The sequence below is a fragment of the Leopardus geoffroyi genome, chromosome C1 (genome assembly GCF_018350155.1).
Source record: "Leopardus geoffroyi isolate Oge1 chromosome C1, O.geoffroyi_Oge1_pat1.0, whole genome shotgun sequence".
NCBI lineage: Eukaryota > Metazoa > Chordata > Mammalia > Carnivora > Felidae > Leopardus > Leopardus geoffroyi.
The window spans coordinates 21642419-21656708 of record NC_059328.1 but is presented as its reverse complement, the minus strand read 5'-3'; the positions used below and the strand labels follow the sequence as shown (position 1 = coordinate 21656708).

The window sequence follows — 14290 nt, the reverse complement described above, 5'->3', positions numbered from 1 at the left end:
CACTGGCTTAAACTTACATTTCAAACTGCAAAAGCAACATCCTGAATGATCTCATATCCAACTTGAACACAAGGCAGAAAAATGAAAGTAAAATTGCTTTTGAATTTGCTTTTCTCAGGATATTTTCCCTTTTGAAGGTGAAATACCGGACAATTAAGCCCATGGTAGTGCTCTACATGTCACAGAAGTTTGAACTAAAACTGTAAACAATGAATGTTAAATTTCTAAATTCAGAAATTGGGCATCTTCAAACTGAGCAAAGGACTCCCCAGTTTTGGGTGAAATGTATTTTAGAAAAAGTTTGGCAAACAGGAATACCTACGTATACTGTACTGTGCCTCAAGCAGAGAAAAGTTCTCAACTCAAAGTGACAACTATAATGCTAGTCGCTAATTAGCATTATTACTTTTATCACATCCTATATTTAGTAGCCTGGGCTGTGTAGAATAGCCAAATGAATAAGTCATTTGAGGACAAAACACTGTCCAACATCATTAAAACCCATTTTCAGTACCTTTTCTTATTACATGAGTTTTCACACATTTAACACACATTTAGCACAACTGGGACATCTTAAGAACTAAAAATCTTTTACTTATTTATTTCATTTTTTAAAGTAATTTCTACACCCAACGTAGAGCTCAAACTCACGACCTGGAGATCAAGAGTCCCATATTCTACCAACTGAGCCAGCCAGGCACCCCAAAGGGCTTAAACTCTTTAAGGCAGAGAAGCCCCAAACCTTGGGAAATAAACAAAGATGAACCAAATACCACTATGTTTTTATGGTTCACAAAGACCCAAGCCTTACTGGGATTTATGCTTGGACCTGCATCCACATGAATTACTCTTTAGATAAGCCACATTTCAAATTAAACACTTACATCCTTGATACTGGACTCTACCTACTTTGCAAATAAAATTATAAGCTATCTGGCCAGATTTCTACAGGGTTAGACAAGTGCCTGGCACCTAATAAGCACTCACAAATATTTGCTGAATGATTTCCCAGTGGCTCTACCTTCTTTGGGAAGCATTATGAATTCTGGCCCACCTTTTTCTTTACAGAGGTCCCGGATACAAAAGCAAACCTGAACTATTTCATTTCAGCAAACTTTCTAAACATAGTTGCCATCTCACCTCTTAAAAGTCCTTACATTCCAAATCTTTCATTAAAGATAGTAGACTCAAATCATACTAATAAATGGTACTAGAAGTGATGCTCAACAGGATCTCACGTTTATTGAGAAGTGATTAATGGTAAAAAGAAAGGCAATGCCCTTTCCTCATTGGCTGAACAAGAAACTGAAGAAACATTCACTACACGTTTTACAATATTTTTCTCTTCCAAAATGCATTTCTGTAAACAAATTTTTACCACTGTTCTTAGCTTTGAAATCAAATTAATCCTGACTTAATCAGTATAATGTACAAGAACAGAAAATTTCTTAGGACTCCTAGTAGTTTACTTTGAGTAACAAAGGGTCAGAGAAAATGAACCACCCTTAAAGACACAACCTTGGGTAACACTGTTAAATTCTCCAAGACAAAAATTCTTCATAAAAATGTTCTTCCAGTTCGGAAGGGGAAAAACCAAATTCCCACTTTCTGGGGTGGAGGCCCAAAATCTTCGAAACTCAAGTGTTCTCCAAGTGCAAATGTCAAAATGGGGAGAGGAAAGGGTTTAAAAATTAGAGAAAACTGTATGCACTTACGGACTTTAAAATCCGAAAAACATAGTAAAAAGACAAAAAAACAAAGCATTATGCTCTGAAATCACAACCAAAGCCAAAATAAAAGGGACATTTTTCACCTAAACTACCTAGAGGGATTTTTTGTTTAGTTTTTTCTTTTTCTTTTTTTTTTCATTTTCCAGTTAAGTCCTATGTCTTTTGTGAAATTCCAATACTTAAACTGCAAGTCTGCAATCGTCTCTGAAGTCAATGAGATTAAGAAAAAAGTCCTAATTCTCTTGAAGGTCATTTTTTTCCTCTTAGGATATGCAGATGCAACCGTTGCTGCAGTCTGTGGAGAACTGCCTTTTATTTGCCACGACCTTGACGTTCCTACAGAGGTTAAAAAAAAATTGAAATCATTAGTTAAAACTTATCTGAACATGCTTAAAAATTAGAACTTTATAAACAACTCAATAGAAATTTAGTTATTTGTGCTAGATAGAATACTCCTTACAAATAAAAACTTTTACTTCCTGTATTTTAAACCAAAGTAGTAACACTCAATCACACCAATTAATAAAAAAAATGTTTTGACTTTAAAATTTCTTACATGACTGAACAGATTTGTTTTCCAACTATAGTTGGTTTAGGCTAATAGTTGTCAGTCCCCCAAAATATGAACCCTTGGAAGTAATTCAAACATAATCAAAAGCTTAAAGAAGAAAAGCAGCATATAAGGAATACTAAACAAACAAACAAACAAACAAAAAAACAAACAAAGAACACCTAACAAGGCTCTAGGCATATTCACAGGTTTCAATTTCCTTCTTTTATGAAATGAGGATACATATCTCACAAGACTGTGGAAGAATTAATGGACTGACATACAGAAAGCTCTTAGTCCATAACAAGAAAGAAAATTATCCTCTTAACCCCTAGGGACAGTTTAAAATCCACTTAGAGACAGAATTTTGAAAATTGACTGCAATACTTAAGTTTTCCCTGAAAAAAATCTACATGCTTATTTCTTAGTAAAAATCATTCTTTATGTGCCTTTCATAAATTTATCCTAAACAGCCTCCCATTTCACACACTACCTCATGTATTAGAATTTTTTAAACTATGATTCAATCCATGTGCCTTTTAAAAGCAAAAACATTAAGAAGCACAAGGCCTGAACTTATTACTTGATTCATCAATCTGTTGGAGTAGAATCAATCATCCGCTCCCATTTACCCCATGGTAAATATGATTCCTACTAAGAACAGTAACTACCACTTATGGGATTCCATGTTCCAGACACTGTACGTAATAATGATCTTCATAACCACCCTGTAAAGACTATTATTCCTGTGATAAGAAAACTAAAGTTCAAAAAATTTACTTGACCAGGATTACCTAATAAGAACCAAGATTCAAACCTAGGGCTATATATGACTATATAGGCTCTTTCTCTACACCAAGTTATTACAAATATTTATATAAAAATCAACAAAGTGAAGCTTTGTGATGAACAGACTACCCCCACCACTAAATTAATCCATAGATATAAAAACAGTATTAAGAGCAGTTATCTTTTTCTTTAAATAGACTCCCAGCATAGAGCCCAATGCAGGACTTGAACTCACAATGCTGAGATCAAGACCTGAGCAGAGATTATGAGTTGGACACTTAACCCACTGAGCCACCCAGGTACCAAGTTACCTATTTCTGATGTTCCATTTCACATATCTGGAATTCAGGGATAAACTCACCAACATACCAAGATGTGGGATGGATGGATGGATGGATGGATGGATGGAGATTATATAAGTTTTATTTATTTATTTAGAGAGAGAGAGTGTGCAGGGTAGGGCAGGGGCAGAGAGAGAATACCAACCAGGCTGTCACTGTCAGTGCGGAGCCTCATGCGGGGCTCAAACTCACAAACTGTGAGATTATGAACTGAGTCAAAGTCAGAGGTTTAACTGACTGAACCACCCAGGTGCTCCTGGGATATTATTTAAGTCATTGTGACATTTCAAATTTAATAAAATAACTCACCCATACACTCCTATCTCTTGAAGTTAAACCCAATTCAAGAATAAGAAATTCAGTCCAACACAAAAAAAGACCTCAAAAGTTTTGATTCCCCTCATTTTTTTGCCCTTCCTGTATAATTTTCCAAAGTTTTGGTAATAAACATACTGGTTATAATAGGAAATTGCAATTAAAAAAAATCTCTGCAGTTGACCAAAGTCAAGCTTTATTGTTTGTTTATTTTTGACACAGAGAGAGAGAGAGACAGAGCATAAGCGGAGGAGGGGCAGAGAGAGAGGGAGACAGAATCCGAAGCAGGCTCCAGGCTCCGAGCTGTCAGCACAGAGCCGGACGCAGGGCTCAAAGTCACGGACTGTGAGATCATGAACTGAGCCGAAGTTGGACGCTCAACTGACTGAGCCACCCAGGCACCCCCTAAGTCAAACTTTAAACAGCACTTCACTTCTCATTAATTTTAAGCTCATCTACCTGGTTTTATCCTTCGTAATTTGGATGGATACGATTTACCTAACCTGTCTTCTATTATGGACCAAAATCTACCCTTGGGCTTCAGAAAATCTGGATTTTTCTTTTGTTTTTTAATGTTTATTTTAGAGAGAGAGAGAGACAGAGATACTGCACACGATCAGGGGAGGGGCAGAGGGAGACACAGAATCTGAAGCAGGCTCCAGGTTCCAAGCTGTCAGCACAGAGCCCGACGTGGGGCTTGAACCCACAAACCAGGGCTTGAACCCATGAACCCCTTCCTTCCTTGATACTTAACTACCACAGTTTGCACTATCCTTATAAAATCTGCACCCACAATTAAAAAATTAAATTGCATTATTGTTTTATGTAAAATTAGTCCCAACTCAATCAAGAGCTCCTACAAAGCAAATAATAGGTCTTCAACTAACCTCACTCACAAACTACTTATGAATTTAGCAATAGGTAACAGGCTACAGCTGACATTTATTTATTTTTAATATTTATTCATTTTTGAGAGACAGAGAAAAACAGAACATGAGCGTGGGGGGGGGGGGGGAGGGAGGGTGACAGAGAGAGAAGGAGACACAGGATCTGAAACAGGCTCCAGCTCTGAACTGACTCAGCACAGAGCCCAAGGCGGGGCTCGAACCCAGGAACCATGAGATCATAACCTGAGCCAAAGTCCAATGCTTAACTGACAGAGCCACCCAAGCACCTTCCCTACAGATGACTTTTAAATAAAATTCTGGTGCTCATCACAAGAAAACAAATCATTAACTATGCCAAGTGACAGATGTTAACTTATTGTGGCAATCATTTATATCTAACCATTACACTGTATATCTTTAAACTAATACAATGTTGTTATGTCAATTACATCTCAATAAAACCAGGAAAAAAATTCTGCCTACTATCTCTTATTTTAATATAATGTAACCCCTTGGGGCGCCTGGGTGGCTCAGTCGGTTGGGCGACTGACTTCGGCTCAGGTCATGATCTGACAGTCCGTGAGTTCGAGCCCCGCATCGGGCTCTGTGCTGACAGCTTGGAGCCTGGAGCCTGTTTCAGATTCTGTGTCTCCCTCTCTCTCTGACCCTCCCCCATTCATTCTCTGTCTCTCTATGTCTCAAAAATAAATAAATGTCAAATAAAAAAAAAATTAAAAAAAAAATATAATGTAACCCCTAGGAATACAAATAAACGTATGTACCCCAAACTGCACTGCTAAATTAGAAAAACTAGAATTTGCTAAGAATGCAAACTGGTGCAACCACTTTGGAAAACAGTAGGAAGGTTCCTCAAAAAATTAAAAATAGAACTACCCTATGAGCCAGCAATTACACTGCTAGGTATTTATCCAAAGGATACAGAAGTGCTGTTTGGAAGGGGCACATGCACCCCAATATTTATAGCAGCACGACTGACAATAACCAAACTATGGAAAGAACCCAAATGTCCAGCGACGAATGAATGAATGGATAAAGATATGGTACATATACACAATGAAACATTACTTGGTGATCAAAAGGAATGAAATCTTGACATTTGCAACAACATGGATGGAGCTAGGGTGTATCATGCTAAGCGAAATAAATCAGTCAGAAAAAGACAAATATCATATGATTTCACTCATGTGGAATTTAAGATACAGGATGGATAAATATAAAGGAAAGGAAGCAAAAATAATATAAAAACAGGGGGAGACAAAGCGTAAGAGACTCAAATACAGAGAACATACTGAAGGTTGCTGAAGGGGTACTGGGTGGGGGTATGGGCTAAATGGGTAAGGGACATAAGGAGGACACTTGCTGGGATGAGCACTGGGTGTTATAAGTAAGTGATGAATCACTAAATTCTATTCCTGAAATCATTATTACACTATATGTTAACTAACTTGCACTTAAACAACAACAAAAAAAGATATATATATTTATGTGTGTATACATATCATGTAATCATCAAAAAAAAAAAAACCTAGACATCGCTAAATTTGTTTTTTCCTAATACAGTTATATGTAAGTTTATGAGCATGCTTAGTAACAGCATTTACAGTATTTAGTCAGAAGAAACTCAAACAAGCATTTTGCAATTGCACTTACTGCATCATCAGATTTTTAAAACTAAGTCTTTTCTTCTTCATAATGTGCTAAGTCCCACAAATATCTGTGCTCAGTTTTGCCCCAAATACGATATAAAACTATTCCTGAATCTTAACTACACAATGATACCAAGAAGGCAAGTACAAACTTCTGTCCTAACGTAAACCTGTATGCCAGGTTTATTTTAAATTACACAAATCACATACAAATACATGACATTAGTGGTCTTAATCTCCTGATCAACATCAAGAAAACATCACACTGATACAATTCAGCAAGCTGAATTAACTGGTGTTCTACTTCCAAATACAGCTTTGATGTATACACGAAAATTAAGCTTATATATTTACAAATAATAAAGATAACATCCATCTTCTCAGAGATTATAAAGATATTTAAGCATTCACATCACACTACCTTGAAAAGTAAAATAAATTTAGCACCAATAAAAAAAACAATTTGCAGGATTTTAAATACTAGATTTTAAAAATATTTTCATTAGGGTGCCTTGCTGGCTCAGTCCGTAGAGTATGCAACTTTGCAACTTTTGATCTTGGGGTTGTTGAGTTTGAGCCCCATGCTGGGTGTAGAGATTACTTAAAAATAAAAAAAATAATAATAAATCAAAATTAAATATTTTCATTAAAAAATTATAGATTGGAAACAGAAGCAGTGGAATCTTGCTTGAAGGGCTTCCCACTGCCCAAATCTGTGACAATTAGAGCATTACATAACCTTAATATAAGTAAACTATCATAGTAATATCTGAATTAGGCAACAATCAGCAATGGATGCTAAAACTAAAGGGTGAAAATTTGATGAGGAATAAGATGTTTACAATCTCAAACTATTTTCCCAATTAAAAGAAAAATAGCTTTATCCTCGAGAACTTGATGACATTTTAAATAAGTGATCAAAATGAACATTCCCAGTAATGGAATAAACTGTCTTCTAATGTGAGGCACTGAGGACACGAAATCACTTCTGTAATTCCTGCCAGAAGCACAATCAGAATGTCCATAATGAGGAAACCTTAGACAAACTGAAGGACATCCTGGAAAAATAAACACCATAGGGGCACCTGGGTGGCTCAGTCAGTTAGGCGTCTGACTTCAGCTCAGGCCATAATCTCACCTCAGGTCACGATCTCACGGTTTGTTGGGTTCAAGCCCCGCGTCAGGCTCTGTGCTGACAACTCAGAGCCTGGAGCCTGCTTCGGATTCTGTGTCTCTCTCTCTCTCTGACCCTCCCCCATTCATGCTCTGTCTCAAAAATAAACGTTAAAAAAAAAATTTTTTTTTTAATAATAATAAAAAAAAGACCAAAAATACATGAAAACTAGAAGATTCTGGACTGGAATCTGGACCACTAAAAAATGGCTATCAAGGACATTAAGATTTACTGGTAAAATATAAATAAGATCTGTAGATAACGGTATTGTGTGTCAATGTTAAACTTCCTGATGTTGATAACTGTGCTGTGGTTTTAAGTGCATGTTGTTTTTAGGAATTAAACAGCAAAATATTCAGAAGAAATGGATCTAGCTGCAGTTTACTCTCAAATGGTCAGAAAATTACACATGTATCTCCAAAGAGAACGATAAAGTAAATGGGGCAAAACAATACACTGGCAAATCTGGGTGAAGAGTATACAGGCCTTTGTGTACTCTTCTTGAAATTTCTCGAAGTTTGAAATTATTTCAAAATAAAGTTAATAAAAATGGGAAGAAAATGACAGTTTTCATTTATTCTTCTGCAAAGAGTGACTACCCTAAAAGTTATGTTTAATAATTCATAAAACTTTGAAATGAGTTTTTCCTGAGACCTACACTTAAAGTCATTAAACACAGGGTATTTTAGCAAAAATTAAAATAGGGGTGCCTGGCTGGCTCAGTCAATAGAGCATGCAACTCTTGATCTCAGGGTTGTGAATTCAAGCCCCACACTGGGTGTAGAAATCACTTAAAAATAATAATAATAATTTTTTAAAAAGAGTATAGAAAAACAAAAAGTTTACACCTAGCAGCTTTTTACAAGTCTTTTAGAATGAGAAAAGAAGACAGAGAAGGTTCTAACACAAAGACCATCATATTTCTATACGCTTTTGGACATTAAAACCTTTTAGGCTTCAGGGCACCTGGGCAGCACAGTTGATTAAGTGTCTGACTCTTGATTTCAGCTCAGGTCATGACCTCGTGGTTTCTGAGTTCCAGCCCCACGTTGGGCTCTGCAGTGACAGTGCACTGTCTTGGGAGCCTGCTTGGGATATTCTCTTTCTCTCCACCCACCCCTTTCCCTGCATTCTCTCTCAAAATAAACAAATAAACTTTAAAAAATAAAAATAAATAAAATAAAACCCTTTAGGTTTCTATAGAAGACTTCTCTTTTACTCTCCGGGGCACCTGGGTGGCTCAGTTTGTTAAGCTTCCAACTTCAGCTCAGGTCATGATCTCCACAGCTTGTGAGTTCAAGCCCCACATCGGGCTCTGTGCTGACAGCTCAGAGCCTGGAGCTTGCTTTGGAGTGTATGTCTCCCTCTCTCTCTCTGCCCCTCCTCCACTTGTGCTCTGCCTCTCTCAAAAATAAGTAAACATTAAAAACAGAAGACTTCTCTTACAGCAGCTTTCACTTTTATACCTATTTCCTATTACCACTGAGATCAATTCCACTAAATGCTTTGACAATTTATGGTAAAAGGGCTTCACTTGTTAAGTCAGCTGTATTTATTGACATTTCTAATCAACCAATCCTACCCTAGTAAAAATAAAAAGCAAAGGATGGGGGAACTAGGGAAGTGATGGTGGATATATAATAAAAGGAAGAGAGAAGAGCACATAAAAGCAAAAGGGTCCAACTCCCAGACAGAACTGCCATGAGCAAAACATACATTTGTCTTGTTGGAACACTCAAGCTTTTAACATAAAGATACTAGTGACTCACTGCAGCAGGGAAAGTGGTATGTCAAGTTGTTTTTCACCCATGGTACTGTCATGTGGAACCTGCCTACCCCTTTTTTTAACCTACTGCTCCTAGAGCCACAGGCTAGACAGTTACAAGGATATCCGTGTTAAGAACAGGCTGAAGCGGTCAGTCGAGGTTAAGCTCTTGCCATGGATTTGCTGTCCACAGAGAGGTAAACCTAAGATCCTCAAGCACAAACACAAAATTAATTATAAAGTCCCAGTTAAACCAGAAAACACCCCAAATGCTAGAAGGGCAGATACATGCATTCCTAGAGCTTTAGGATATTATGCTGCTAATAAACAAAGAATAGAGGAAAATCGTAGAGCAAGATCTTACTGAATTCACACCCATCCCCAAATCTCTGAATCAATCCACCATCAACAAGAACAATGAAGACTAAAGAAACAGTCTTAAGAAATAAATTTAAATATAGTAAGAAAGTGTAAACCAAGGGAAGAAGTTTCTAGCCCTCAGTATCTGGCCTGCCACTTAAATAGAGGTAACCACGCATCCCTCCTGAGCCCCTCCCCATTTTACATCTACTATTGTAAAACACAAAATTTCCTAAAAACATCCTAAAAGCCACAAGGTGGCAATGTTACTTAAAATCTGCACGTTTGAAAACTCTTCCTAGAATACATATAGATCTCATTTTTCCTCCATTTAGCTTAATACCCTTCTCTCATGTTTCTACCACCCACTCCCTACACTTTTAAGAAGCCATGAAACACAACTGAGGCATATATTTATTTGTTGGCTAGGATTTTATTAACTTTAAAATCTGATGTTCACCCCCCAAATTAAATTTACTTATACGCCCTCAACTAATTTTCCTATGTCCCCAGGGGCCTTGATAGAACAGAAATTTCAGTGTCTCTGGCTGAAAATTAAAAAATGCTGAGATAGGCTAACATGAAAAAAATGTGACTGTACTAAAATGACTTTTTAAAAAATTTTTTAATGTTTGTTTATTTTTGAGAGAGAGAGAGAGAGAGAGAGAGAGAGAGAGAGAGAGAGTGCATGTGGGGGAGGGACAGAAAGAGAGGGAGATACAGAATTCAAAGCAGGCTCCAGGCTCTGAGCTGTCAGCACAGAGCCCGATGAGGGGCTCGAACTCACTAAACTGCGAGATCGTGACCTAAGCCAAAGTCAGATGCTTAATGACTGGGCCACCTAGGTGCCTCTATACTAAAATCACTTTTACAGAGACATACACCATACGATTTATTCACTTGTATGTAAAATCGAAAAAAACAAAACAAATGAATAAAAAGACAAAAAGCAGAAACAGACCCACAAATACAACAAACTGATGGTTGCCAGAGGGGAGGTGGGAGGAGTAGGCAAATAAGTGAAGGAGACTGATAGTCTTCCAGTTATGGAATGAGTAAGAGGATAAAATGTATGGCAAAAGGAATACAGTCAAATGGTACTATAATAGTCTTGTATGGTGACAGTTGGTAGCCACATTTGTGGTGAGCAGAGTGTAACATATAGACTTATCTAGTCAAATCACTATGTTGCACTAATGTAACACTGTGTGTCAATTAGACCTAAATTTTAAAAATTTGATAAGAAAACAAAAAGTTAAAAAAAATCACTTTCACGGCTTTATGTGGCTTATGAAATCAACCTTTGTAGTCTGTGGTGCTGTGAATGAGTTAAACGAGCCTAATGACAGTTATATACAATATTCCACCATCTATAGGTGGAGGGAATAAAAATATTTTCCATCAATTTTCCAATTTAAAGCTGAGCTATAGTATTTTATTAAGAATGTTTTCGGGGCGCCTGGGTGGCACAGTCGGTTAAGCGTCCGACTTCAGCCAGGTCACGACCTCGCGGTCCGTGAGTTCGAGCCCCGCGTCGGGCTCTGGGCTGATGGCTCAGAGCCTGGAGCCTGTTTCCGATTCTGTGTCTCCCTCTCTCTCTGCCCCTCCCCCGTTCATGCTCTGTTTCTCTCTGTCCCAAAAATAAATAAACGTTGAAAAAAAAAAATATTTAAAAAAAAAAAAAAAGAAAAAAGAAAAAAAAAGAATGTTTTCTACTGGCCACTGCTGGATGGTTCAGTTGGTAGAGCATGAGACTCTTGATCTCAGGGTTGTAAGTCTGAGCCCCACATTGGGTGTAGACATCACTTAAAAATAAAGTCTTTAAAAAACATATGTATTTTTAAAGATAAGATAGATAAATCTTAATCTTCTACCAAAAATATTTACCTTCTACTTTCTCAACCCCTGTTAAGTTTTTACAGGTACAGAAATGTATACTTATTTGGAATGAATTTCTGGGAAATGAGCAACAAGATGAAGTTAATGTATTAACTAATAACATTTCCTACTATCAAATTTTTTCAAGACTGCTAATTAGAAGCTGAACTCCTATCCACATTTTACCAAAAGGGTTGGAAGTAAAAAGCCTAGATAATCCACTATATTCAGTACCTGAATAATAAAGCTGACTAATAACAGAACAAAGGGTAAAAGAAATGATACATTAACATTTTTTAGCTTAACTGAAAGTAAAATTAGCAAACACTAGCTCCAAATCAAATGAAATCGTTTGACAGGCTTGATACTCTCTGAATCACTCCTTGGCTTTGCAGTAAAAACTATATTTGAACCGAAACTAATTTCACAATAAAACCAATTTCTCAAAACACTTCAGAATTAAACAAATAAGTTTTTAATAGCTTGTCAAATCCCCTCTATTCCCAGTACAAGTATATTTTGCACTCGACAGATAAATTCAGAATGAAGTAGTCATTAGAATATGCTTCCAGCATTCTGATGATATTCCCCAGCTCCACCTCCAAAAATTTCCTGTAACCATCCTCAACACCTCCATTAATACCTCTCTAGTCCAAGCTATGGTCATCTCTCACCTGGAATTTGCCAAACTCTTAACTGACCTCCCTTTAACTCTCATGCCTTCTTCATGTATTTTAAGGGTTGGACCCTAAAATAGAAACTCAGTAGCACTATTAAGTACCATGCCAAAAGTTGTTGAAGAATTTAATGAATGATCGAAAATAAACAAAAGTATATGCATATATACATATATGTGTATATGCCTAATACCACAAATCACAATCATTCATAGAAGACCTATATGCAAACAATTCATATATAATTTAATCCTAACAACACAATAGTATTGTGGTATTTTTCTGATTTTTAAAAAATACTAAGACTCAGAGTTTACTTGCTCTAATCATAGTGGTAGATACGGTATCAGATCTTCTTCTAGAGTCCTTAGCCTTTCTGCTACTATACATTTGATACATTAACAAGACCACAGAATCTAGGGTTCATGCTCTCTATAAATAGTATCAACCTAGTATACACACCTAAATAATTTAAGGCCCACAATATGTAACATACTTTATAGAATCCCTTCCCCCATCTGAAGAAAAAAACTGATCACCTTTAAAAACCAGCCTTGAAACATCTTACTTTGGGCAACTTCAAGATGGCTGGTGGCCACAAAATCTTGTAGTTAAATCTTATCTAACAACTCTCTAAAAAATTAATGTGCCAGGGCACCTAGGTAGCTCGGTCGGTTGAGTGTCTAACTCTTGATTTTGGCCAGAGTCATGATTACACGGTTAGTGAGTCTGGCCCTGAGTTGGGCTCCCCTGCTCTCTTGGCTCTCAAAATAAATATATAAACAAACATTAAAAAAAAAAAAAAAGTTTCAGGGCGCCTAGGTGGCTCAGTCAGTTGAGCATCCAACTACTCTTAGTTTCAACTCAGGTCATGATCTTGCAGTTTGTGAGATCGAGTGCAAAACCTGCTTGGGATTCTCTCCCTCTCTCGCTGTCCTACCACTTGCGCTCACTCCCAAAATAAACTTTAAAAAAAAAGTTTCATTAAAAAAAAGTTAATGCCCCTTAGAGCCGTAACGCCTCTAAAAAGCAGATTTTAGCATCAAGTTACAGATGTAGGATATTAAGCCAAAGAGACTGCCACCTTTTAATGAACAAAAAAATATAGGCAACTCACTAGAGACTCATAATATTGATAGCTGATTTAAAAAGGGCAGGGATAGGGGCACCTGGGTGGCTCAGTTGGTTGAGCATCCGACTTTAGCTCAGGGCATGATCTCGTGGTTCACAAGTTCAAGCCCCGTTGTCGGGTCTGTGCTGACAGCTCAGAGCCTGGAGCCTGCTTTGGATTCTGTGTCTCCCTCTCTCTCTGCCCTTCCCCTGCTGAATCTCTCTCTCTAAAATAAATAAAACTTAAAAAAAAAATTAAAAATGGGCAGGGGTGACTGGGTGGCTCAGTTGGTTAAGCACTGACAGCACAGAGCCTGCTTCGGATTCTCTCTCTTCCTCTACACTCACACACACAGGCTCTCTCTCAAAATAAATAAACGTTAAAAAAAAAAAAAAAAAAAAAAAGGAAAGCAAACTGGGGTGCCTGAGTGGCTCAGTCAATTGAGTGACTCTTATTTCAGCTCAGGTCATGATCCCAGAGTCATGGGATCAAGCCCTATATTGTGCTCTGTGCTGAGCATGGAGCCTGCTTAAGATTCTCTCTCTCCCTCTGAACCTCTCCCCAGCTCTCACAGGCTCTCAAAAAAAAAAAAAAAAAAAAATTCAATTAAAAAAAAATGGGCAAACTGCTCAAAAGATCATCCTTTCAGCCTTAAGACAGACCCCAACCCCAGTACTGAAAGGCACAGCCAGGCTTATCAGACACAGGTGAATTCTAATATTGCTCTTAAAGATAAAGTCTTGAGACAGAGACTTTTGAGGGGGAAAACAGGACTACAATACAAAGAAACTTTAGAAACCAAACTTGGTAGAAAAAAATGCATGAGGAACTTGAGGTAAGAGGCACACAAACCACTGACTAATGATATACATAATCTACAAGTTCTCAAACTTTAAAAATATGAGAGTCACCTACAGAACTGGTAAAATGCAGATTCCAAGGCCTTGGTTCCAAAGATGCTTATTGAGTAGGTAAGAGAGAACAAGAATCTGCAGTTTAAGTATTCACAGATGGTAATTTATGTAAATTGAGAAACTTCTCTTCCA

The 14290-nt window shown here is 37.2% G+C and overlaps 1 protein-coding gene across 3 annotated transcripts in view; it reads right to left on the bottom strand.

The window, feature by feature from the left end:
- Nucleotides 1-1217: 1217 nt before the first annotated feature.
- The window catches only part of YTHDF2 (YTH N6-methyladenosine RNA binding protein 2), a 34544-nt gene continuing 21471 nt past the window's right edge, over nucleotides 1218-14290 (bottom strand). For all 3 annotated transcript variants that reach the window (XM_045476347.1, XM_045476348.1, XM_045476349.1), the window contains one exon: nucleotides 1218-2066. In XM_045476347.1, the coding sequence (XP_045332303.1) occupies nucleotides 2043-2066 (24 nt within the window). In that variant the 3' untranslated portion in view covers nucleotides 1218-2042. The remainder of the gene's footprint in view (nucleotides 2067-14290) is intronic.